This window comes from Ictalurus punctatus, chromosome 3 (assembly GCF_001660625.3).
Source record: "Ictalurus punctatus breed USDA103 chromosome 3, Coco_2.0, whole genome shotgun sequence".
Taxonomy (NCBI): Eukaryota; Metazoa; Chordata; class Actinopteri; order Siluriformes; family Ictaluridae; genus Ictalurus; species Ictalurus punctatus.
This window is the reverse complement of record NC_030418.2, coordinates 15,267,365-15,294,991: the sequence shown is the minus strand read 5'-3', so window position 1 is coordinate 15,294,991 and position 27,627 is coordinate 15,267,365. Positions and strand designations below refer to the sequence as shown.

Here is a 27,627-nt window from a genome sequence, read left to right as displayed (position 1 = left end):
GGGGGGGGCGGATGGGGGACACAGGCACTTTATATAGCCTTTATATCTGAAATACTGCCTGTAATATTACAAAAGAATAGGTGTTGCACTGTCTTATTTTAAACACAAATGGCATTTCAAGTGAATGTTTTTCACTGTAAAATTGATATTTAGCATGCAAACAAAGTTAGAAAACAAGATAGATAGATAGATAGATAGATAGATAGGTAGATATCTGGGCTCTCTCACACACACGCGCGCGCGCACACACACACCGCCAATCTCACTTCAGGATACAACCGACACACTCCGCGCTCTGCGCATCGTGACCTAATAGCTGTGTGTCTGTGTATGTTTCTAAAGCAAACTGATTTTGTGAAATCGTGTGAGAGCCGGTGGGGCTGCATCGCTCCATATTTTTGCGCAACTATTTTCATTCCTCCAGCGTCACAGCTATTAGCTGAAGAAAACCATGATCCGAGATTGTTTCTGCATCTGGCGCGCGCTTTGGGTCGCTGCTCGTTCCGGACTGTTAAAGCGGCGCTGAAAACCGCTGCACTCTGTTTGAATAACTTTGATCGCGGTGGTGACGGGTGATCACTGAAGTCTAAAACTCTCTCCTCTATCGGACTCATGGCTCTGTGGACAATGGACCTGATCAGACTGTGTCTGCTCCAGCTGGCTGTAATAGGTGAGTTTTCTTCATTTTCTGTCGCGCGCTCTTTATTATTATTATTATTATTATTATTATTATTATTATTATTATTATTCCTTATGCTGTGATGGGGTTCGGGCATAACGCAGTAAACACGCTGAGCTGCAGCTGATGCGGATTGTGCGGAGAACGATGAGTTGTGCAGTGATTCTCTCCTCTTGATGCACGAACCTTGCTTTTCGAATAGGCATGCTCGGCGCGTTTCCCTTCCGAGTTGCTTTTCTTCCCTCTATAACAATGTCACGAAATCAACGGAGTTTAGAAAGTTAAGTCAATAACCTTATGCGCGTGCTTGCCCTTTAAGCGCAACTGTGGCGCGTGTACAACGCACAAGACAGATCGGCCGACAAGCTAATGTGATTATGTTTGTGTGTTATAATTACCTGCCGTGATGTTTAATAGCCTCGATCACGGCACATTACCCCCGTCATTAAACGGCAATGACGCTGAAACGCTGCACGGCGTCACATTGAGGAAAGCAGGTAGAGAACAACGAGGACGCCGCAGCCCCTTGCACAAACCAGTTTTATACATGCTCTTAAAGTTCATGTACATCTCTCCGAGGACTTCGAATGTCCGTCCATAATAGCAACAAACCACCATTCGGCCTAAATCTTAATGTTGGACTGAATTGTGTCTGGGGCGCACAAAACCATTAGCCCGGTCTCTATACCTGTAATCCTAACTGTGCCTCATTTGAGCCTGCTGACAAAGGTTAACCTATTTAGACCGAGCTGGGAAAATGGGGCTGCATGGAAAAAGCTGAAGGTTTTTGTTAACCTATAATTTAAGTTAATAGAAGATGGAATGCAGCTATTTTTGATCTATATTTTAAGATGCTAAGAAGTCTGAAAGATGGCGTCAGATAGACTAGTTCTGTCATATTAGTGGATGGAAATGTCTTTGAAAGAATGCATTGCATTTCCAGTGAAGTTACTCAAACCTCAAACAGTAAAACTCACATTTACTCCAATCCAAAATTAGGGAATTTATTTTCAAACATGGAGTGTATTTAAACAGTGGCAAAATAATCCTGCAATGAGATAACACTAGTCCTTAGGAGAAAAGTGAAAAACTTGCTGCATCTCTCCAAATGCAAAGTGGAATTGTAATAACAGGGTTATGTAAGTGTGCTCATCATTAAAACAGGTGTGTGCATGCACACTTCCCCTGTCACGCAGTGTTCGGGGTGGTATATAAGAGAACGTAGAACAAGCATCCAACTGTACAATATCTGTAGTAAAAGCCTTTATTTGCTCTATGTACACAGGTTTCACAGTTGCCTGTACATCATTTCCTGTATTTCCCCACATAGGTTGGAAAGATTAATTAGTGCTTATCCTAACCTGTAATCGTAACACAGAGAAGGCGTCAAAGCTCCACACTTGTACAACTTGAGCAGATGTGAGTGAAATGTTTTGCTCCAAGGTAGAGCAGTTCCTCTGGGGAAGGGCTGCAGTCTGCAGCAGTGAAAGCCTGGAGCCCAAAACCTGTTCGACCACCCAAGACACACCTTGTCTAATCAGTGTTATACACATGCTTTCTTTCATATTCCACACACACACACACACACACACACACACACACACACACACACACACACACACACACACACACATCCTGTCACTCTGTCATAGCAGTAAACAACTTTCCCTACTCTGTGATCTATAAACTTCACATTGAGATACTCTCCTTACAAGCTTGAAATAAATACAGTACATACACACAGGAGTGCAAACAAACATATCCCCAAACATTTCCCTCTAATGCCACTTAGATGGAGTCAAGTCTCCTTGCTTGTGTATTGGCATATTATATAGATACAATAGCCTGCAAATGAATGTGATACCAGGGGAGTAGATTTTTATATTAATAAAAAAAAATTGTAATTGGTCTAATTCAAGAAAATCACTGGTGACTTTAACTTATACAATTCAGCTGACTTGAAGTAATTGCTGCAGAGCCAGTGAAGTTACCTTTAGTTTAGTTTGAGTTTGCATTCACTTTAGATAGCTACTTACATTTTCAGTTATTAAAAGTACTTCTAATATTTTATCAAAGTACCTTATAATAATAAGCATTTTGTGTTAATGGGGCTTTTTCCTGTATATGTGACAAATGACAAAATGTGGATTTTCTTAAAATGTGTGCATACAGAGGTAAATATCCTGAATTGCTTCAGCTGTGTGATTTGAGGTTCGGAAGTGTTTTTGATTGTTTGATTGATGTTTAATGATGATAATAATAGTGATATTGAAGTGCTTGATTAAGTGACAGCTGTGATCTTTAGCTTGCCTTATCCTCTGCTGCTCTTTGCAGATCCTGTTGTTAGGATGGAAGCCCAAGTTCAGGGGCTGTGAACTTATATTTGCAATACAATCATTTAATGAGTAAGTCTACTTATTTTGGAATGTGCAAATAATTTTGGTTTATGAAGAGAACAATGTTTAAACATAATTTTTTTGTCTGCGTTTCTATACAACTTTTTAGCTGTATTTGGCCAGTATAAATGTGTTCCAACCTTTAATTCATAAAAATTAATCTCTGATTATGACCAGTGGTGGAACATACTTGAGTAATTGTATTTTGGCCCTTTTCAGACTTAGCATTAATATATATCCTGAGACAGCACTAAATACAGGAGTGAACAGGGCCCAACGTGCATCAGAGACGCTTCATCTCTCAAACCACCTTTGATAGTGGTTTGGGACACATATGACCACATAACATTTGTAGCGTGAACACAAAAGCATCTCTATGTGTCCCAGACAATAATGAAGGACCACCTAAGTTGATTGTGTGATTGCCCTATATGGAAAATACATAATAATTGTGAGACTGATACAGATGATGCTAGCAGATGAAGGCAGCTGTTCTTCATAGCTTCTTTCGTCATCTCCTATTGATTTATAAATTGTATTAGCAGATCGATATATTTGAACAGTGGCAGCTTGTCCATAAGGGCAGGTGGGGAAGAGCCCCATCATTTATATGAGCCATTCAAGAAATATTAATCTTCATAAAGCCCTCATTCACAACTCCATACTTTTAAGATCCAATTGAAATACTAATGACTTCTTTTAAATCACCAACGATTAAAAAAATAATTTGACTAAGCTGATTTTCCGTTGCCCACATTTGTAGATGTTGTGCAATTGCAGCGCTCAGCAAGCCAATTTAGCTTCCCATAAATTTATTATTGCACCTACAGGTCAAAAATGGGAACTGCAACAAGCAGCGATCAATATGGGAAGATTTTTTTCCCCTATGCTCACTCCATGAACATTTTCAGTGGAGGAGGAGCAGACAGGGCAGTTAATGACAGGGTTGCCAGATTGGGCTAGTTAAAAATAGGCCAAGATCTTGTTTCTTAGCTAATAATCTGAATTAAATGTAATACATTTCTGCAAAATGGCAATGTGTAAAAGCAGACAGTGTGTCTTTGATGAATATAACCTTATCTGTGCTAAGATATATAGCAAAGATTGGGAGAGGGAAAGGGGATTATCGAGTGAATAATATCTGTACATTAGAAATATGTGTGAAATATTTGTTTCCCACCCAAAGGCAGAGAAAAAGAAGAAATGACTCTTGAGGTGTAGTTGGACTGGAAATTTTGCTGAAAACTGTAAACTCTGGTTAATGATATTATCTCGAACACATTTTGAGACTGTAGACTGTATGCTGAATGACTGTATGTTGTCGAATCTCATCTGAATATTACATGGTTACTGTGTACTGGTTACATGGTTAAGAATACTACATAGTAGCCTATAGCATAGCAAGGCAAGTGTGATATCGCTCAACTTAATTTTGTTTGAGGCTATGTCATTATTAATGCCGGCCTGCTTCTATGGCCACGAGTTGCTGCTGCATTTAAAAGAGCCAGTACAGGATTCGCAGGACATTTCTGCCTGAAAACATATGCAATGGAAGACTGACATAATAAATGTGCATAACACCATTCCTCCAGTAGATATGATGTATGAAATACAATCAGAAGCTGTCACTGGAGACGCATTCAGAATGTCATGTGTAAACGGAAATGCATTTTTCCCCTGTCTGAAAACACATGTGAGCCAGATGTTAATACTTAAGTATTATTATTTTGGTGCATTTATGCTTTACTTGAGTATTATTGAAACTGAATTCTTGTACTCTTAATAAGATTTCCAAGAAAAAAAAACACTTTCTTTTAGACATTTGTACTCGCTACAAATCTCAAATGTCTCTTCTATTTTCATCCAGCCAATAACCGTACACTGTTTATTAATTATATGCACAGCCATGCATTTTATTTACATTTCAGTTTAGCATCTAGTCAAGTTTATCGCTGTAGAAAAAATTAATGATTAGAATGGTCTTTGTCATATGCAGCGACCTTCTCGTGCTACACACAGTAGTTAGAGCTAGAGCTATCTGTGTTTGTCTGAAGATGGATAAGCCAGAAGATTGCAGTGAGGAACTTGAGGATGAGTGCTCCCGACCCAACCTTAGTAAAATGTTGCAAATGTAGTGGAGTGCCACTATTTTGCTGCATCTCTTTTAATGGGGTTAATTACCCTGCCCCTGTTTTGGCACGTGAGTCATTAGTATCCTATTTTGGAAGCGTATTTAAGGCGGCTATACGCTACCGGGCATTGTGTCATTGTTGGGTTACTGCCACTTCCAGTGCCACACGTTTTGAGCTGAATTGGTGCACACCGGGTGATTTGCTGTTGACTGATTGCCTTTGCTGATGCTGCGTTCTTTTGCTCCAAAGCATTTTTAATTGTGATAAATGGAGCATTATTGGCTGGCTGCTGGTTACCTTCAGGTATGTCTTTATGCTTTTAGCTTTTCTGGTTATTTTATCCGGAGTTGTTAGTTACAGGAGTTGTGTATTTTAGTGGCTTCCCGGTGAGTTGTGAACTTTGGCTGCCTGATGAATGAAGTGGTCTCAGTATGTTTTGGTATGTACAACCCTTTTAGTAATATCATGGCAACCTGATGGGTATATTTTAGCTCATATCTTTTTTATATTTTAGGTGAGCTAATTATCCTGTCTCAGTGCATCCTTGTCTGCTGGTGCTGCATGGCTTTCAGCTCTGTTGCTTTTGCTTGTATGTTTTGTGTGTTTTTGTTTGTTTTGTGTTTTTGCTCTTTTGCCTTTGTTTTCTCTGTTATATTGAATTGTATTTGTATCTTTGTATGCCATGTATGATCTCAAACCTGGAGGATAATTGAGGGCTGGAGTCTGTTGTCCTGTAAGGTCGTGCTATTAGAGCAGACCAGGTTTGTTTGTGTTTTGTTTGTAACTCCAACTGTTGTTGGAGTTTGGTGATCCCCAGGTTTGTGTGGTTTACTGTCTATATATTTATTAATTTATTTTTCATTGTAGCGTTGGTTACTTTGTGTATCTGTTTCTTTGTGTTATTATATTCTGTCTGCTTTGGCAGTAGCAAATTGTGAGCATGCCGTTTGTCCTTGTGTGTACTGTAGTTGAAATCTGCATTTTATCTTAATCGTAAAATATTTTTATCTGAAAATATCTGTTACTGCTTTAATAAACACATATTTTGAAATGATATCCATGTCACATGGTTCCACTTTGAGAAGTGAACCTGTGTGTCCTTTTTGTACTTCCCATTTGGGTATAGTCACCCAGGTGGCATAGTCGATTTTTTCTTAGTTACTAATTGTTTTGTTTCTTTCTGTATTCTCCAAATCCCTAGTGCACTGTAAAACCGGATAGTTCATTTAACTCAAAAAAATTTGAGTCAATTAATTACCTCAAAATTTTTAAGTTGATAAATCAATTTCTTTAAGCCAAATACACTTAAATTTAACAAAAATCTAACTCAAACTTGTTATATTTAAGTGTATTTGGCTTAAAGAAATTGATTTATGTTTCCTCAAATTTTTTTGGTTAAATGAACTTAATGAATCCGGTTTTACAGTGTGCCATATTTTGGCACACTTTTAATTTTTACCAATGGCATCCTTTAGAGAGGTTGCCTGCCTAACTTCCCAAATGATCCCCACAACGCTACACAAAGACTTGCATAAAATGAGGTGTCTCCATTACCTCCTACAAGGCATGAAGCCTGTCTAATTTGAAAAGCATGTTGAGCCAAGTTACTAAAGGTAAATATTGGTTAATTACATGATATGGGGAGCAGATGTGTTAAATTTGGTGGCATCGCTCTCACACTCCCTCATACTGGTCACTGGAAGTTCAACATGGCACCTCATGGCAAAGAACTCTCTGAGGATCTGAAAAAAAGAATGGTTGCTCTACATAAAGACGGCCTAGGCCATAAGAAGATTGCCACGACCCTGACAATTGAGCTGCAGCACAGTGGCCAAGACCATACAGTGGTTTAACAGGACAGGTTCCACTCAGAACAGGCCTCGCCATGGTCGACCAAAGAAGTTGAGTGCACGTGCTCAGCGTCATATCCAGAGGTTGTCTTTGGAAAATTGACGTATGAGTGCTGCCAGCATTGCTGCAGAGGTTGAAGGGGTGGGGGGTCAGCCTGTCAGTGCTCAGACCATACGCCGCACACTGCATCAAATTGGTCTGCATGGCTATCATCCCAGAATGAAGCCTCTTCTAAAGATGATGCACAAGAAAGCCCGCAAACAGTTTGCTGAAGACAAGCAGACTAAGGACATGGATTACTGGAACCATGTCCTGTGGTCTGATGAGACCAAGATAAACTTATTTGGATCAGATGGTGTCAAGTGTTTATGGCGGCAACCAGGTGAGGAGTACTAGACAAGTGTATCTTGCCTACAGTCAAGCATGGTGGCGGAGTGTCATGGTCTGGGGCTGCATGAGTGCTGCCAGCACTGGGGAGCTACAATTCATTGAGGGAACCATGAATGCCAGCATGTACTTTGGAATGCCTTCAGAGACTGGGCTGCAGGGCAGTATTCCACCATGATAATGACCCCAAACACACCTCCAAGACTACCACTGCCTTGCTAAAGAAGCTGAGGGTGAAGGTGATGGACTGGTCAAGCATGTCTCTAGACCTAAACCCTATTGAAGATCTGTGGAGCATCCTCAAACAGAAGGTGGAGGAGCACAAGGTCGCTAACATCCACCAGCTCCAAGATGTCATCATGGAGGAGTGGAAGAGGACTCCGGTGGCAACCTGTGAACCTCTGGTGAACTCCATGCCCAAGAGGGTTAAGGCAGTGCTGGAAAATAATGGCGGCCACTCAAAATATTGACACTTTGGGCTTAATTTGGACATTTTCACTTAGGGGTGTACTCACTTTTGTTGCCAGCGGTTTAGACATTAATGGCTGTGTGTTGAGTTATTTGGCTGAGTTATGGGGACAGCAAATTTACACTGTTATACAAGCTGTACACTCACTACTTTACATTGTAGTAAAGTGTCATTTCTTCAGTGTTGTCACATTAAAAGATATAAACAAATATTTACAAAAACGTGAGGGGTGTACTCACTTTTGTGAGATACTGTACATGCATTTTAGGTTGGATACTTCTACTTTTAACGATTTTGAAACATTACCTATAACTTTTGCCTAAGTATAATTCTCAGTATTTTTACATCTCTGATTATGACACTATGTCACTCCGTACATTCAGTGGAGGAATGGATGCTCTATAGTTTCTACTATGAAAATTGGCTAGGCCTAACAGGCACAATACCTTCAATAAGTCAAACATCCTCTTGTTCTATTGTGCTGTTGGTCTGTATGCAGTCATTACACAATTCCTAGAATAATTCCTAGAATTCTAGCAAAAGATGTGAATTACTTCTGTTATTTTCTAACTAATGTTCACTTAGCATTTTAAGCTTTTAAGTGTGGAATTATTTTGTTAAGCCATACATTTAGTAACTGTGAATATGTGGTGGATTACATTATACTATACTGTGAGTTTGAGATTGCTGGAATATGAATTAATTCTGGTGCAGCAGCGACATCTCACCATGTTTAATAAAGACAACGTCTTTCCTCCCCCTTCTCTACTCTGCCCACACTCTGGTCCAACTGCTAATTAACCTCTGGTTTCTTATATAATAGACTAAACTCCCTCTGTGTTTGAGTTGCATGTGCATTTTACATAGAAATTTAAATTGGTATATTTTACAAGGAAAAAAAATCCAATCATATATTTTATAAAATTTTATATGTAATTTGACTGAGAGTAGAGTGCTGTGAAAAAGTATTTGATTTCTTCTGTTTTTGTGTCTCTCATACTAAATTGTTTCAGAAATTAAAACAAAATCTAAGATAAAACAAAGGCAACCTGAGTAAACACAAACTACAGCTTTTAAATGATGATGTTATTTCTAGAGGCAAAAAAAATTATCCAATACCAACTGGGCCTGTGTGAAAATGTATTTGCCCCCATAGTTACTAATTCCCCAAATCAATGAAACTGCATTCATAATGGGGTTCAGCTGGACTATACGCAACCACGCCTGATTACTACAAAAGGTCACTGTTCATGACTCCAATATCAGAAAGACACTGGGCAAAAATGGCATCCATGTGAAAACCATCAAATCAAATCAAATCAAATTTTGTCACATACATAACCATACATAGAATGGCATACAGTGAAATGCTTTTTATGACTGTTATGTAAAAGAGAATAAAAAAAGGTAAAATATAATAAAGATTAAAAATATAATAAGAAAAAATAAGAAAAAAAAGAATATAATATAGAGAATAAAACTAGAATATATGAATAGAAAAATTTAGAAAAAATTTACAATTAGATTACAATGCAAAAATTACAGTTATATATAGAAAATAGTAAGATGACAAAAACTGAAAAGGTCAAATTTACAGTTGTAATATATTAAATGGACTAGAAAAACTGTACATGTGCAAATGAGGTGTGCAAATTGTAGGGAGTGCAAAAATATGATGTGAGTGAATGTAGCTGTAGAAAAATGTATAACAGGCAGGATGAGGTAGTGGATGTGTGTGAGTACAGTTTCTAGACCTTGCTTTTCCCCTGGTTGAAGGCCCAAATCACCTGCAGAAAAAGCTCTTCCTTATTCTCTCTGTGTTGGCCTTCAGGGAGCGGAAACGTTTCCCTGACCATAACAGACAGAACATTCCATTGCTGGGATGCTAACCCAGAAGAACATCTGAATTTTGCCAAAACACACCTTGATGATCCTCAAACCATTTTGGAGAATATTCTGTGGATTGATGAGTCGAAAGTGAATTACATCTGGTGTAAAACAAAAACAAATTTCCACAAAAAGCACATCATACCCGTGGTCAAGCATGGTGGTGGTAGTGTGATGGTGTGGGGATGCTTTGCTGCTTCAGGGTCTGGGCAACTTGCAGTAATTGAGGGAAACATGAATTCTCTCTACCAAAAAAAATTCTAAAGGAGAATGTCTGGTTTCAGTCTGTACGTTATAACTCAACCGCAACTGGATTATGCAACAAGACAATGATCCAAAGTAGAGGAGTAAGTCCTAGTCCTAAAAGTAACTGAAAGACTGAGCTCCAGTTATCAGAAGTGTTTGGTTGCAGTTATTGCTCCTTATTTCTGCTATGGGGGCAATTAATTTTTCACATTGGTTATCGATGTTGGATAAGTCTTTTTGCTTTAAATGCAATTTTTGTTTTAATGTATTTTGTTTGAAGATCTAAAACCAGTTAAGTATGAGATATACACAAAAACAGAAAAAATCAGAAAAACTACTTTTTCACAGTACTGTATTTCTGTATGTATATATGTATGTTTGTATGTATGTATGTATGTATGTATGTATGTATTTATACTCATAAGCATGTTATTTCTATATTAGGAAAGAAATGGTTGTACAACTATGTTGTACATGACTGATTATAGACCAGAAATGTGGTATGTGGTTGAATATATCATATGTAATTGTAGTTGAATTCCCATCATATGTAAACCCCAAAAATAAAACTCATTTTTGGAGTATGATGGGGAAAAAAATCAGAACACTGAATACTGTTTGCACAATCGTCTAAAGGATCATTTATTAAACTAGCATTTAATATTTTATTTATCATTTTTATCGTAGTCATGTTTACATCCATCCGTGGTCCAAAACTACAAGCCTCAACATCCATTGCACAACATGTCACAAAGTCATTGGGAATCCCCAACATGAACAATATAATACCATTCACACCTCTAGCATTAGTGGTATAGCTCAAATGTAGTCTACAGTTTACAGAATAATGTGGCATGCTGGCACAGTGAGCTGCCTCACAGTTCCAGGATCCCTGGAGTGATCCTGTGCTCAGGTTACTGACTGTGTGGAGTTTCACATGTTCTCTGTGGGTTTCCAGGTGTGTTCCTGTCTTGTGCCCACTGATGTTGGGATATGCACCAGACAGAATCCACGGTAGACAGAATATTCTTAACAAAACTGTGATTTGTAATTTGATCAAAACTATGATTGTTAAAGGATGTTTAAAGGATGTTGTCACTCATGTATGCATGTGTTATTGTTTTTTAAATGTATCCTGCTGCACATTTAAATTTGCATGGTGTCACACCTGTAAATGTATCAAAATGATCACAAATCAATTTGTAGAAAATCTTACAAAGGTTAGGGTTAGGATTAGAGATTGTAGATCACCTATTTATTTAAAGTTGAGTCCAGAATGATCAGCACTCTTTAAGAGAAGGATGTTTATGTATTATAGACAGTGATTCAAGAATTCTATCCAGCAATTGGAGAAGATTCAGTTTACCCTTTCTTTAATAAAAAAAAATGCTATTTAATATTCTCTTTAATTTAAAATAACTTTTTGAAATAGCTGTATTTCTAAAAAATAATTTACGATAAATACAAACAAATGGTCATTCTTTAAAAATGTTTACTCTACACTCTACCTCTGACCATTGCCTGTTTTTCTGAAGTTACAGTTAAGCAGTTACAAATGAGCACAAATTCAGGTTAATGTATTTTATCAGCTCTATAATAATTTGCTTGGAACTGTTGAAAGTTTGGCAGGAATTGGGTGCATGATTGTACTTCCCAACTTCCACAGTTAGGTAGATGGTAATGGAGGTGAAGAACAACCTAAATATCACAGTTTCAGAAGTTCATGATTTAGTTAGTTCTTGGGGTTCTTTTTGGTCAAATAAAAATGTTTGGTGATTATCAGTGACCTGAATATAAAGAAATGCTGGCACACCCACTATTAAATATGGAGGTTGATCACTGATTCTTTGAGGCTGTTTTATGGCTAGAGGTCCATGGGTTGTTGTCATATTAATGACATAGTAAATACCTCTAAGTATGTTTTAGCCCAAAAATTGGTTGCTTCTGCTAGTTGGTTATGAGTTGCCAATATATTAATTTTCAATATGATAAGGACCATAAACGCACACCCAAATCAACATAGAAGTGGTTGAAGGCATAATAAAATCAGTGTTTTTCAATAACTGTTTCAGGCTCTGGTTAAGAACCCTGTTGAAAACATAGGGTCAGAATTTAAGAGAATATCCAAATATACAAAGCTAAGAATATAAAAGAGCTTGAAATGTTTTGCATGGAGAAGTGCTGAAAAAGCTCTCTACAAGTGTCATCAACCTTGTTAGACATTACAGGTAGAGGCTCGGTTCTGTTATTTTCTCTTGTAGATATTTCACCACATATTTGTTTGCCAATAATTTTAAACCCAGTGCTTTGTGTAAAAAAAATATATATATATATATATATATATATATATATATATATATATATATATATATATATATATATATATATATATATATATGCACAAAAACATGCAGCATGAAGTCTGGCATGTTATCCCACATGGGTTTCCCTATGAACGTTTAAAGAACAGTTATCTTGTGCTTGGATCTGTTTTTTAATGTATTGCTCAATGGCCCTTTACATCCAAATCTGCCTTTATCATATATGGGATTTCTGCATGAACTGGCTTTTTTTCAAGAGAAAATAAGCTAATCTTTAGACAAAAAGATAAGGCAAGAGTAATAAAGAAAATAAGAGAAATAAAGTTTTTAGATTCACACAAAGGGAGAAAAAAGGACTCCTTTTGGACCAGGTTCGAAGAAAGTGATCACTGGAGGAGGCGACAGAGCCGCTCATTATGTTAACAGCTCGTCATTGCGCTGTCTTTTGTTAAAGTGCAATTACACTGCCGGAACAATTACTCTGTAAATGGAACTGCTGCTTCTGTGGTCCATATCTTAGAGAGACAGGGCAAATGAGAGGCCTGTGAATTGTCTGGGGTGATTTCATCTGTACAGGATAGAAGAAGAGGCCTGCCACCTTGCATGTGGTGAGTGTTCTTGTTAGGGAGGTGTGAGCTGATGGTGCAGAGGGAATGGAGGGGCGGTCTCGCACTGAGCGCAGCTCAACTAGTCACAAGAATACAAATGAACAGTGTGAGGTCCCGCAGCTGGGCTCTGTGTGTGTGAATGCGTAGCAGCCACAGGAATACTGATGAACAATGCAAGGTCTCCCAGCTTCTTGGGGGTTTTCAGTGTTGGAGTGTGTGTATGTGTGTGCTGAAAAGACTTCCACCTTTTATGACTACATCTTCTAAGCAAGGCACACTGGCACACCTGATAAAATGAACACAAGCTGGGGTCTTCCTACTGAAGCATCTTGAGTCTAAAGGCATGGCAGATTTAGACTCACAGTCCAGACTCACTGCCGTCGACCCTCAGAAATCTGTACTTTTTCTTGTTGCTATGGTGGTACCATAAAGAGCACATCTTTTGTACATTTACATTTATTCATTTAGCAGATGTTTTTATCCAAAGCGACTTACAAATGAGAAAATACAAGCAAAATACATGTACCTTTAGTATGTATCTTTATACCTTAATAACACATAACTAGATCTTAAGGATCATTATGGTTTTACTCTAAATACTAATTAGAGGTAAACCACATGCACCTTTCCAGGTAAAAGTAATAAACATACCAGATACATAATAAGAGTGACAAAAGATGTTACCACACCAGCAACAAAGAAAAGTACAGATTAGTACCTTTATTTGAGCATACAGCTACTTTGACTGATAAAAACCCCTCAAACTTTTGGAGTTTGCTCTGCACAAGAAGCACACACTTATGTGAGCCATGCCTCGCCAAAAAGAGCTTTCAGAAGATCTATGATAAAGAATTGTTGATTTACATAAAGCTGGCAAGGGTTACGAAGTGATTTCAAAGACTTTAGAAACAGTTAGGCAAACATTTTACAAATGGAGACACGTTGGGACTACCAAGAAGTGGGTGCCAGTCAAAATGATACCAAGAGCACAACGAAGACTAATCAATGAGGTAAAGAAACAACCCCGAATGACAGCCCAAGATTTGAAGGCATCATTGGAACTGGCTAACATCTCTGTTCATGAGTCTACAATACGTAAAACATTGAACAAGCAGGGTATCTATGGCAGGACACCACGAAGGAAGCCACTGCTTACTAAAAAGAACATTGCTGCACACCTGAAGTTTGCAAAAGAGCACATTGACACTCCACAGCGGTATTGGCAAAATGTTTTGTGGACTGATAAAACTAAGATTGAACTATTTGGAAAAACCACACAGCACTACGTCTGGTGTAGAAAGGGCATGGCATATCATCATGAAAACATCATCTCAATCATAAAGTATGGTGGAGGAAACATCATGATTTTGGCCTGCTTTGCTGCATCAGGGCCTGGCCAGCTTGCAATCATTGAGCTGAAGATGAATTCCCAAGTATATCAGACAATTCTTCAGGATAATGTGAGAATGTCTGTACGTCAGCTGAAACTGTGTAAAAGTTGGGTGATGCAACAGGACAACGGCCCAAAACACTGGAGCAAGTCCAAAACAGAATGGCTTCAGAAAAACAAAATCCACCTTTTGGAGTGGCCAAGTCAGAGCCCAGACCTCAACCCAAAAAGAGATACTATGGAATGAGTTGAAGAGAGCTATACACGAGACGTCCAAAGAATATGACAGAGCTAAAGCACTTCTGCCAGGAAGAATGGGCTAAAATTCCTCCTGAACGATGTGCAGGTCTGATCCACAGCTACACGAAGTGTAGGGGGGGGGGGGGGGGTCAACCAGATATTAATTCTAAGGGTTCACTTACTTTTTCCACTGCCATTTTGAATGTTGAATGAGTGTGCTCAATAAACACATGAGGGATCAGAATTTATTTTGTGTTTTTATTTTAGGCACATCATATTTGTCAATACCCTTAACTTAGATGAAGATCAGATCACATATTATGATAAATTTATGCAGAAAACCACGAAATTCCAAAAGGTTCACATACTTTTTCTTGCTACTGTACAATGCAAACCATATCTCCAGAACCCACCTACGAACAATCAATCATAAGACATATTCATAATTCATTAATTTTGCCTTTGGCTCTGCAACCACTCAGTAAGGCAAAGAGGTTCACATAACCAGCGTAAAAGAAGTGTGTCATGAAGATAATCCTAGAATAATCCCTCCTAACCAGGTCACAATATCCAAAATACTCTCTGTGGAAAATGCCCTCAAAACACTCATCAAAACTAGACCCAGCTGATACTTGAACTGTTTCTTTTTCACCATCATACCACAGGTAAATCAGTAATGCATGGCTCTCAATGTAAATTGCACAGTTCCCTGTATATGATATTGTGGCATCAGCAAGGAAGAAGCATACACAGGAAGCATTGCTAGAACAATACACTTGTTCTTTTATTTATTTCCAACTCATACTTACAGCACAGTAACAGGCCTGGTGGTTAGCCACAGAAAATGCAAACATGAGTAAAACAGGCAGGCTCCAAAAAATCGTCAACACAAAACTAGCAAAAAAGATTATTCATGCTGGAATAATACATACAACACAAATAAACACATCTACTAAACACTAAATCCAATAGAGCCATCAATATTATATGTTGATGACGATTCCACAAAGGTTTAAGGTTATGTAAGGTTATGCGTTTCATAGCCCACTCATGGAATCAAAGCAATGCTAGAATATACCACATTGTTTCCAGCCATAATGTGTGTTATTAGTAATTTTGATTCATGTTATCTGTGTCCACTACTTTTCTTAGAAATTAAAATTGCATGAACAGAAAGAATGCAACTCTCATTCAGACTTGTAGGCCATGATGACCTTAAACCCAAAACCTATTCACAGTCCATATGTTTACAGTTATGAAATCACATTGCTACCATTTGCTGCTATCACTACTGTCAATCAGTTGTATTCAGAGAGCTTGCATGTATGGCTAGTGTCACTGGGAGAAGTGTACAGTCTTGCTATGCCATGTTTATACAGTTGTGCTTATAAATTTACATACCCCTTGCAGAATCTGCAAAATGTTAATAATTAAAAAAATAAAAGGGATCATTAAAATTGCATTTTGTTTTTTCTTTAGTGCTGCCCTGAATAAGCTATTTCACATAACAGATGTTTACGTATAGTCCACAAGACACAATTACTGAATTTACACAAATGAACCAGTTCAAAAGTTTACATACCCTTAATTATTAATACTGTGTGTTGTTATCTCAATGATTAATAACTGTTTTTATGTTTTGTGATAGTTGTTCATGAGTCCCTTGTTTGTTCTGAGCATTTAAACTGCCTACTGTTCTTCAGAAAAATTCTCGAGGTCCTGCACATTATATGTTTTTCCAGCATTTTCTACATATTTGACCCCTTTGCAACAGTTGAGATCCATCTTTTCACACTGAGGACAATTGAGGGATTCATACAAAATTATTACAAAAGGTGCAAACCATTGAATCATGTTAAATAAAATACAAAATGCAATTTTAATGATCCCTCTTATTTATTTATTTTTAATTATGAACATTTTGCAGGTTCTGCATGTGAGCACAACTGTAATTTGGTGAGGCCACTTTGTTCTCTTACTTATACTTTTTAAAAGAGTGAAGGGTGATGCAGCAATGACTAATCAGACTCCACATTCAGCACAGACCGTGGGCGGTGCGACTAAACACACTTGACTGATCAGCTCTTAATGAGTAGTTCAGCTAAACTCTCTGAGCTGATTGGTTCCTAATGACCGTTGGAAATGGAAGGGTGGGTGAACTAGTCATGAGCCATGTAGACTGTTATGACATACATACATAATGCTAGTTGGCCCTAATGTTGTCAGCAAGATACATTCCAAGGGTTACTTATTGTGATTTGAATTTTCCTGTATGACATTACAGCATAAATGTCCATTCTCAGTGTGTACATAATAAAGAATTAGCAGTGCATGCGCAGCATACAAAGAGGTTAATAAACAGCCATGAATAGCATTCAAAGATTACACCGAGTAAAAGAATCAGCAAGTTACTTTAAATATCCAATGTGTGGCAACGAGACAATATTTTTGACTCTAAGCTGTCTACCACCTAAAGTTGTACCACCTTTCCACAAAGAAAATGGGCGAGCAGGCTTTGAATTATAAATTTCTATTTCGTGCTCCTGCTTAAAGATTTTCCTGAGTATCTTCTGCAAGAAAACAAAATATATTCTGGTACGGTTGTACAAAACTGAGGAACGCACAATGTGACAGACATTTGCATTTCTGCTCATAGGACATTATGGCTTTGAGTACTTCATCTGCTGTTAAACTAAACACAGATTATGTCTGGTCTGAGGAGAAGATGGAGATGGCATTTTGTTCTGCTGATATTGTGAGGTCTTTTCATATTAAGTGTATTGAAATACACATGTAGGTATGATTGTTATTGATCACCCCAGCTATTGTACAGTCCTCTCACAAATTTCATATCATTATCAATAACTACCCTACCATAAGTACACATTGTGGATAGGACAAAGTAATGTAATCACATATTTCACATGTTTTCTGAATGTTATGGTTTTAAGAATGTTTGTTTGCAAGAATGTTTGCTCTGTCATTTTTCTGGATGTTCTGAGACAGTGTTGTTGAATTCTCAAATCTGATTGGTGAGAAAGTGTTGATAAATATTCTAAGAAGAGCACCTCTGTGTCAGAAAATGGGCTGAGACAGATGCAGTTGCAGTTCAGCTTTCTTTAATGAGAGCAATGAAGATAAATCCAAAACATCAGGCAGAGTCAGTATCAATAAACAGGAATGGGTCAGGTGATGAAGCAAACAGACTAAACTAGACAGAGCTGCACGTAAAGTTTGCGTATTGCATAAATCTGACACTCTGACAATAATTCTGGCTGAAATACAACCCCAATTCTGAAAAAGTTGGGACAGTATGGAAAATGCCAAAAAAAAAAAAAAAAAAGTAATTTAAAAATTCTATTCACCCTGTACTATATTGAAAACACATTATTAACACATTATTTGATGTTTTACTTTGTGAATTTAATTTACTTTTGAAAATACACTCATTTCAAATCTGATGACCGCAACACACTCCAGAACAGTTGGGACAGTCAACTGTTTACCACTGTGTAACATCAACTTTTCTTTTAATAACACTTATTAAGCATTTGGGACTTAATAACACTTATTAAGACACCAGTTGGTTAAATTTAGCAAGTACAATTTCCCCCCATTTATCCATTATGCATTTCTTCAGTTGCACAACTGTATAGGGCCTTCACTGCCTTTATTTTGCACCTCATAATGTGCCACACATTCTCAATCGGAGACAGGTCAAGACTGCAGGCAGGCCATGCTAGCACCCACACTCTCTGCTTACGTAACCGTGTGCTTGTAATCCGGGTAGAATGTGGTTTGGCGTTGTCCTGTCCTGGATGGCAGCATATGTTGCTCCAAAATGTGTATCTTTCTGCATTAATGGTGCCTTTACATATGTGCGAGTTACCCATGCCATGGGCACTGACACACACCCATACACCGATACACACCCCCATGCCATGACAGATGCTGGCTTTTGGACCTGACGCTGATAAAAGCTTGGATGGTCCTTTTCCTCTTTGGCCCGGAGAACACGACAGCTGTTTTATCCAAAAACTATTTGAAATGTTGACTCATCGGACCACAAAACACGACTCCACTGTGCTACTGTCCATCTCAGATGAGCCCAGAGAAGTCGGCAGCGCTTCTGAACAGTGTTGATGTATGGCTTCTGCTTTGCAAAGCCTTAACTTGCATCTGTTGATGCTGCTGCGAATGATGTTTACTGACAAAGTAGGGTTTACCAAAGTATTCCTGAGCCCATGTCAGGATATCCATTAAAGTCTCATGCCAGTTTTTAAGACAGTGACCTCTGAGTGATCGGACACATTCACACACATTCAGAAATGGTTTCCGGCCTTGCCCTTTAAGCATCGAGATTTGACCGGATTCCTTGAATCTTTTAATTATATTGTGCACTGTAGAAGGTGAAATGCCCAACGTGTTGGATTATTTGCTGATGCATCTTTTGGCAGATTGGCGAGCCTCAACCCATCCTCGCTCTTGCAGGACTAGGCCTTTTTTTTGGAGGCTGCTTATATACTATGATTAGATGATTACCTCACCTGTTTCACATCATCTTCTTATTTCAACTTGTCACATTGCTATTAGTACTAAATTGCCTTTGTCCCAACATTTTGTAACATGTTTTGGAATTGGGGTTGTATAAATGACAGTTTTATATTAATGTGATTGCTCAAATTCATTATTGTTTCTATAGTAATAGCTCATTCACCAGGGCTGTATGCTAGATGCTCTATTTAATCAAAGATTAATAATAACTGGACTCAAAAAATGTGTTGTAAAATATTCACTGATATGGTTAATAATTCCTAATAATAATTCTTTGGATTTACAGTATCTCACAAAAGTGAGTACACCCCTCACATTTTTGTAAATATTTGATTATATCTTTTCATGTGACAACACTGAAGAAATGACACTTTGCTCCAATGTAAAGTAGTGAGTGTACAGCTCGTCTAACAGTGTAAATTTGCTGTCCCCTCAAAATAACTCAACACACAGCCATTAATATCTAAACCGCTGGCAACAAAAGTGAGTACACCCCTAAGTGAAAACGTCCAAATTGTGCTCGATTAGCCATTTTCTGGTTCTGTGGTTAAGTTTTCTGTTAGAAGTTTATTTAGCATTTATGGAAGGAGTCTTAGATGTAAGACTACAACAGAGTCTCCATGGGCTAGAGGCTAGTGAAAATATAACTGCTTATAGCTATTATAATATAACATAATATAATGTATGTGAAAACAGGAACTATTTGTATTTTCCATAACTTTAAATGTAACTTATCGTCAATTACATTGAAAATGTTCGCAAATCACTACGGTATAACACTATATACACTAGGGTGTATATATCATAATACATATGTAAAAATATATATATATATTTTGCTATAACAGTGTGCCCTGTGATGTTTTATTCCTTACATAATGTTTATAAATGTTCTTACATTCTATGCAAACAACTTAATAACATCATCTTGCTATGCTTTGTTTGCCAATAGATTCTGAATAACATCCATACCAGCTAAGAGGGAACATTATTAGACCATTCAGTTGGTATTCAACAGGTTCTACAAAGGTTAGCATGCAGCACTGGAGAAATATTGTTCATGCTCTGTTTTAAAAACATCTACTTTAATAATGGATTATATCACTATGTTTTAGGATGTTGCTCACACAGTGTTTTGATTTCAAAGCACGTAATAAGAAATGATCTCACAATATACATCCTTCTTCTCTTTTTTTCAGACTTGACATGCTACAGACTTGCATGACTGAGCTTACATTTTCAGCAGATACATTTCTCAAGGCAGAAACACCCATCATTTCCCATGACAAGAACTGTAAATAATAAGGATTATTTAATGCAGCCTAGATGACCAATTTCCCTTTAAGAATTGTGTGTTATTTAGAAAGATTCTAAAAATGCATACAAGACATATCTAAAATATCTATTTCAGCCTCTGTGTGAGCATCCTCAGTACCGGAATGCTTGTGCGAGTCCCTAACAAAATGCATGCTAAAAATTCACTGTCACAAGGGATAGAGAAAAAGCTTAGTGCAAGAAAATTGTTGTGTCTTACAGAAATCTCCATTTTGCTTTGCTCAAGAGTTTACACACAAACACACATGCACACGCGAATACACACACACACACACACACACACAAACACACACACACACACACACACACACACACACACACACACACACACACACACACACACACACACACAGTGAGTCTGTGACGAACACAAGCCTTTACTAAATTAGCCTGAATTAAACATTTCCATCACAAAGACACACATACAGTGAGGGAAAAAAGTATTTGATCCCCTGCTGATTTTGTACGTTTGTCCACTGACAAAGAAATGATCAGTCTATAATTTTAATGGTAGATTTATTTGAACAGTGAGAGACAGAATAACAACAAAAAAATCCAGAAAAACGCATGTCAAAAATGTTATAAATTGATTTGCATTTTAATGAGGGAAATAAGTATTTGACCCCCTCTCAATCAGAAGGATTTCTGGCTCCCAGGTGTCTTTTATACAGGTGACGAGCTGAGATTAGGAGCACACTCTTAAATGGAGTGCTCCTAATCTCAGCTTGTTACCTGTATAAAAGACACCTGTCCACAGAAGCAATCAATCAATCAGATTCCAAACTCTCCACCATGGCCAAGAGCAAAGAGCTCTCCAAGGATGTCGGGGACAAGATTGTACACCTACACAAGTCTGGAATGGGCTACAAGACCACTGCCAAGCAGCTTGGTGAGAAGGTGACAACAGTTGCTGCGATTATTCACAAATGGAAGAAACACAAAAGAACTGTCGATCTCCCTCGGCCTGGGGCTCCATGCAAGATCTCACCTCGTGGAGTTGCAATGCTCATGAGAACAGTGAGGAATTAGCCCAGAACTACACGGGAGGATCTTGTCAATGATCTCAAGGCAGCTGGGACCATAGTCACCAAGAAAACAATTGGTAACACACTACGCCGTGAATGACTGAAATCCTGCAGTGCCCGCAAGGTCCCCCATGCTCAAGAAAGCACATATACATGCCCGTCTGAAGTTTGCCAATGAACATCTGTATGATTCAGAGGACAACTGGGTGAAAGTGTTGTGGTCAGATGAGACCAAAATGGAGTTCTTTGACATCAACTCAACTCGCCGTGTTTGGAGGAGGAGGAATGCTGCATATGACCCCAAGAACACCATCCCCACCGCCAAACATGGAGGTGGAAACATTATGCTTTAGGGGTGTTTTTCTGCTAAGGGGACAGGATAACTTCACCGTATCAAAGGGACGATGGACGGGGCCATCAAATCTTGGCTGAGAACCTCCTTCCCTCAGCCAGGGCATTGAAAATGGGTCGTGGATGGGTATTCCAGCATGACAGTGACCCAAAACACACGGCCAAGGCAGCAAAGGAGTGGCTTAAGAAGAAGCACATTAAGGTCCTGGAGTGGCCTAGCCAGTCTCCAGACCTTAATCCCATAGAAAATCTGTGGAGGGAGCTGAAGGTTCGAGTTGCCAAATGTTAGCCTCGAAACCTTAATGACTTGGAGAAGATCTGCAAAGAGGAGTGGGTCAAAATCCCTCCTGAGATGTGTGCAAACCCTGTTGGCCAACTACAAGAAACGTCTGACCTCTGTGATTGCCAACAAGGGTTTTGCCACCAAGTACTAAGTCATGTTTTGCAGGGGTGTCAAATACTTATTTCCCTCATTAAAATGCAAATCAATTTATAACATTTTTGACATGGTTTTTCTGGATTTTCTTGTTGTTATTCTGTCTCTCACTGTTCAAATAAATCTACCATTAAAATTATAGACTGATCATTTCTTTGGCAGTGGGCAAACGTACAAAATCAGCAGGGGATCAAATACTTTTTTCCCTCACTGTACATGCACAGGGGCTGTTGTGCTGACAGAAGTACTAGAGGCTGTGTGATTGCCCTGGCCATGTTAAGCATGTGAATGTCTATTCCAGTTAAATGCTATTTTTTTCATTTATCAGCTCCATGCTCTCCTCACTATTGCAAATGGCATGTGTACAAGGCAGCTCAGATCACTGTGAAAGCATGTACATACATGTACTGTAGAGGGGCAGTCGGCTGTTGGATAGTTTGCAATTACAAAACAATTTAGTTCCCAGATCTCTATTTTCATTTCCTTGGCTTGTTCTATTTATTCAATAAAGCCCATTTCCAAGCAGTCATTGCGGAGGCCAAGAAACTGCTGTATAGATTGCTTAGATTAGGAGTGGACTGTCAGCTAAGTGAGTTAGTCACCCTTCTCTGGAATGCCCTCAGTTTCAGACTGAACTGGTTGGCTTGCTGAGGTATTGTGAAGAATAATGTCAATATTGATATCGTACACCACTGGACCTTTATGAAAACATCAGTGAATAAAAAGTGGATAAAAATACAAAAGTGTTTTATTGCATCTTTTCACTTTGAACAACCTTTGCTACTGGCCAGGGCATAAACACTTAACACTACTGACACAAACACAATGGTAGATTGTAAAATGATAGAATTTTGGTCTGTAACAGAGAATAATCTGGCTATTGAAGTTATGTGAACTGTCCCTGCCACTGTTCCGCCACCAGGATACGTTCCAGGGTTAAAGGAGTGAAACATTGTTGAGCGGTGGTGCCCAGCTGACAACCCTAAACTATCAGCATGCTGATATAAATTAAAAGTATTTGCTGTATAGCTAAATCATCTGTATTTGCAGTGTGGTAGAGACAAATTCCTCTCACATGCAAGTGTACATGGCAAATCAAATTATTCTAATTTGGATTAAGCATTAACATCAAGTAAAAGTTATGATGAACAAGCAGTCCTTATTTATTTATTTATTCATTCATTCAAATGTATTATTAAATAAATAAATGAAATCTTAATTATTCATGAATTTATTAATTTCATAATTAAATATGGGGGGGGGGTTGTCGCAAAACACTGTCATTCTTAAAAGTGGGTCACATTCGCAAAAAGGTTAAGAACTGCTGTTCTAGACCATGAGTACTAACAATAACTGGTTTTCCCTTTAAAGTTAGTGTTTGCATTTTAAAATATTTCACGCTGCCTTCAAACTTCTGTTTGAACCTGAAATATCTGTTTTTTGGTCTAGTAAAATTTTCAAGTACCTTTGAATATCAGGTCAGTGATTTGAGACAGAGCTCATGACAGCAATCACAACAACGACAGGAAGTTGATGAAAAAATTCAACAGAGCTCATTGGTGTGTTTAACATCACTGAACATGAAATCAGTAAACATTCTACACCATGATTTGTAAACCTGATAGTCAGGGATGTTTTGGCTCTTATGTGCCATCTAGTGAATGCCACATTTAAATCTCAAGATGTACATACTGTACACAAGCGAGTATGCGAAGTATGTCACCCGGGTTGCCTCTGCTTCTGTATTCACACAAAAAATCATTTGTTAAGTATAAACCATGCTCCTCTGCTTCACGTCAGTCTGTATCACACCACACTAGCCTTGATCATTTTCCTCTAACAACACAACACTTTCCACTGGTCTGGTACAAGGAATATGTACCAAGGAATATTCCTTTGGTTTTTATGCTTATACTACACATATCTTTTAATAACATAATAAAATGTTCAAATGTTACTGTATTCCTAAATTATAAATCTGGAATTTAAAAAAATGCAGAGGGGGTCAACGCTTGGAGTTACAGAAAATTCCTAATGTCTATTTGGGGTTGTTTTGCCAAAACTTTTGGGAACCCCTGTTATAGATTATTATAATTATATGTTTTTACAGGTTTGCTGGAAAAGTGCATTAGTCTTCCTTACTGAGAAGAGATTAGTTTCAGTGTCTGCTTTAGCTGCACTAAGATAAATGGATTCTATATGGTAAAGGAGTCAACACAGTAATCATTCATTCAGTCAGTCATTCATCTTCAAAAACTGTTATATCCTGGTCAGGGTCATGGTAAATTCAGGCTGGACATAAGACAGGAATGGTGACTCCAATCACCATGCTCACACACATTCATACACACATTCAGAGAAGTAATAATATTTTGTAATCCCATCTTTGGAGGAGAGGAACTATCGTTTGTACAAGTTTATGAAGAGTACACTGTGGCTTAATTAAATCTAGTGTGCCAGAGATGAGCAACCCATACTAATATACACACTATTTTAAAATAAGTGTAAAAATCATAGATCATTCAGCCTGGTTGCCATGAAAGGTAAAAAGGGAAAAGAAACTCCATGGGACTGCTGGATTGTCCAAACAGTCATCAGTTTGTGTAATTGAAGAGTGGGACAGTTGTTAAGCAGTGTCTATTGATTGCTGTCTCCTCAGCATGCTCCAGGGATTACCCAGTGTCCTACTGGAAGGCTATCAATGTTCATTAGTCACTATGACAGAGAGTGATGATCCTGTTGACCAAAAGGTCAGCAGAGATAGATGAACAAAGGAGGCAAGGATATGGATACCATTTTCTCAATAGCACGTGGGAAGTGGTCTTGAACCTGATTTAGGGCCTCATCTAAACATTTGAAGGTTAACAGGAATAGCATAGCGGTAAAGATAGTTCATAAATAACAGTCAGCAATTCTGAAAGGTGTATCCCTAAATAGCTATTTATCTCCCACACGAAATTTCTCTCTACAGTAACATACAAAAATGTGCAGTAAAGACACTGTGTTGGGTATTTTTGCATTTGTATAACATTGAATAAATAAATAATTTATACCCATCTACACTGCTACTCTAAGGGACTCTAAAAACTAGTGAACTGATTAGTGTGTTTTCATTGTTATGCTTCTATTTTTTAAAAGTCTTAATCAGTCCTTTTTGCTTTATTCTTATTCTGCATTTCTACACCAGTATATTGTGATGCTCCATCTTTCCCATGTCGCTATGCTACATAGCAGCCAATCTGACATATGCATGGTTGTGTGCCAGAGAAGAGCAGTTAAAATTCTCCTCAATTCTTCACTAGTTCGAAAGTACAGAGTGATAAGTTTTCTGTGCTTTGAAGGAGGCTGTACAGTTTCCATGAAGGCAAGAGGTTAGCCGTTCAACGGTTCCAGAGATCAAGATTTGCAGAGATTTCCGTATTCAGTACAATTCCCCAGAGGAATTTGGCACACTTTGATACTGCAGTGCACTTGGGGTTAAAGAAAGCAACTATTTGAAAAACTTATCCTCTAAAAAATATTGGCTGTAGATATGTTATCTACTGTTCTAATAACAGAATGAAATGAAGCTCATAAAAACTCCATTTATTTGATCATCACAACTGGTTCATTAGAGATGGTTCACACCTGAAGCCATTCTGTGAACACACCATTTAAGAAACTGGAAGAGAGAACCTAGCAGTAAAAATATTTTACCATTAGAACTCAGTCTGAACCCAATGGAAAAAAAACAGCCTTTTTTTTTTTTTTTGACGTGTTCAATATTTTCACTGGGTCATTTAGCAAACTTTAAACCACAAAGGGCAATATAGTTGTTGTTTATGTAGTAGATGAGAAAAGCAGATAAGTAGCTATTCTTCCTCTGAAGTAGACTTCAAAACCTGCAGCACAAATCTGCATCAAACAAATCACTATGTAGCTTGTGGGATGTGATTTAGCGTGTGTCTGCACTGGGAGAGAGGTATTTGAGGACAAGCTTGAGGGGTAATGACTAACATGGCACACCTGAGCTCTTTTGTCCTACATATATTCATGTGATCTCTTCCTCTGTCTGAGAGGTGAGCTGTGTGTGTATGTGTGTGGCTGTGAGCGGAGTAAAGCCAAGGCCAAGCAGAAAGCAGTGAGCAAGCAGGAAATCTGCTATATTATTTGTTTTGAGAAAAATTTTACCGTATGTTTCTAATTACCTTGCCAAGGTTATGAACTCAAATAAAGGAGCTCACGTGCGCTCCTACCTGAAGGTCTGTGGTGTTCTCTGAGCAGCATACTGCCAAGATTGCCACACATTAAAATTAATGTTGCACAGTATATTATCTGGATGTACAAAGATGTAGAAATTGCATACTGTATGTGTAAACAGTTTACTCTTTTTATGTTTATTGTCTTTTTATGTTTATTTTGATATTTTTTATGTTATATATGTCAGGGGTTCCCAAACTTTTCCAGGGCAAGACCCCCCAAATGGCATTAACATTTGACCGAGGCCCCCCTTTTGCAAGATGTCTTTAAAACACATTAAAAATACAGACTTCTGAATATACCCCCCTTTTTTTAAAAAAAAAAAGAAAAAGAAAAAAAAGACATTTCTTTCATCTTTACATTACATTAGGAATTGATTGTGTGTGTGTGTGTGTGTGTGTGTGTGTGTGTGTGTGTGTGTGTGTGTGTGTGTGTGTGTGTGGTCGTCTGAGAGAGAGAAAGAGAAAACATACTAGTGGGAGGGATGGGCACACCAAATTGTTGAGGCCCCCTGGTGGCCCCCACTTTGAAAACCACTGATATATGTCAACAGTGACTTACCAGCATTTGTCATCTTACTCCCAGTTCATTCATGCATTCATTCTGTTGGTGAAACAGGTATGAGCTTACAAGTAAATGTTTGGCCTGTATTGTTACTTACAACAGCTCTAAAATTAATATTAGCAAAACTATAACAATATCCAATGGCAGGTTAGCAATTAAAGGAACAATATTTAACATGTAGTCATTTGGACACAAACTAAATCTAGAGATTCACATGAATCAAATAAGATAGCAAAAGGATGTGGCAAAAAGACAAAGTAGATGGTGTCTACTGAAGTCATTACAGGCAGCACCATATTCAATTAGGCTTAAATTACACACACACACACACACACACACACACACACACACACACACACACACACACACACACTTTCTGTCACTCACTAACTTTTCCCCTCTGTCTCATTTCTCTCTAATGTCAAAACTGGAAGCCTGCCATTGATCTGAGGGAAGCCGGGTTTTGTTGTTTTTTTTAATAATGATGGCCTTTCTGCTGTCTTGTGATTTGATTTCT

General features: G+C 38.1%; 1 protein-coding gene across 1 annotated transcript in view; it reads left to right on the top strand.

The window, feature by feature from the left end:
* The first annotated feature begins 271 nt into the window (after positions 1 to 271).
* Positions 272 to 27,627, top strand: part of gfra4a (GDNF family receptor alpha 4a) — a 113,137-nt gene continuing 85,781 nt past the window's right edge. Inside the window, exon 1 of the mRNA XM_017463061.3 lies at positions 272 to 670. Coding sequence (XP_017318550.1) covers positions 613 to 670 — 58 coding nt within the window. The 5' untranslated portion in view covers positions 272 to 612. The remainder of the gene's footprint in view (positions 671 to 27,627) is intronic.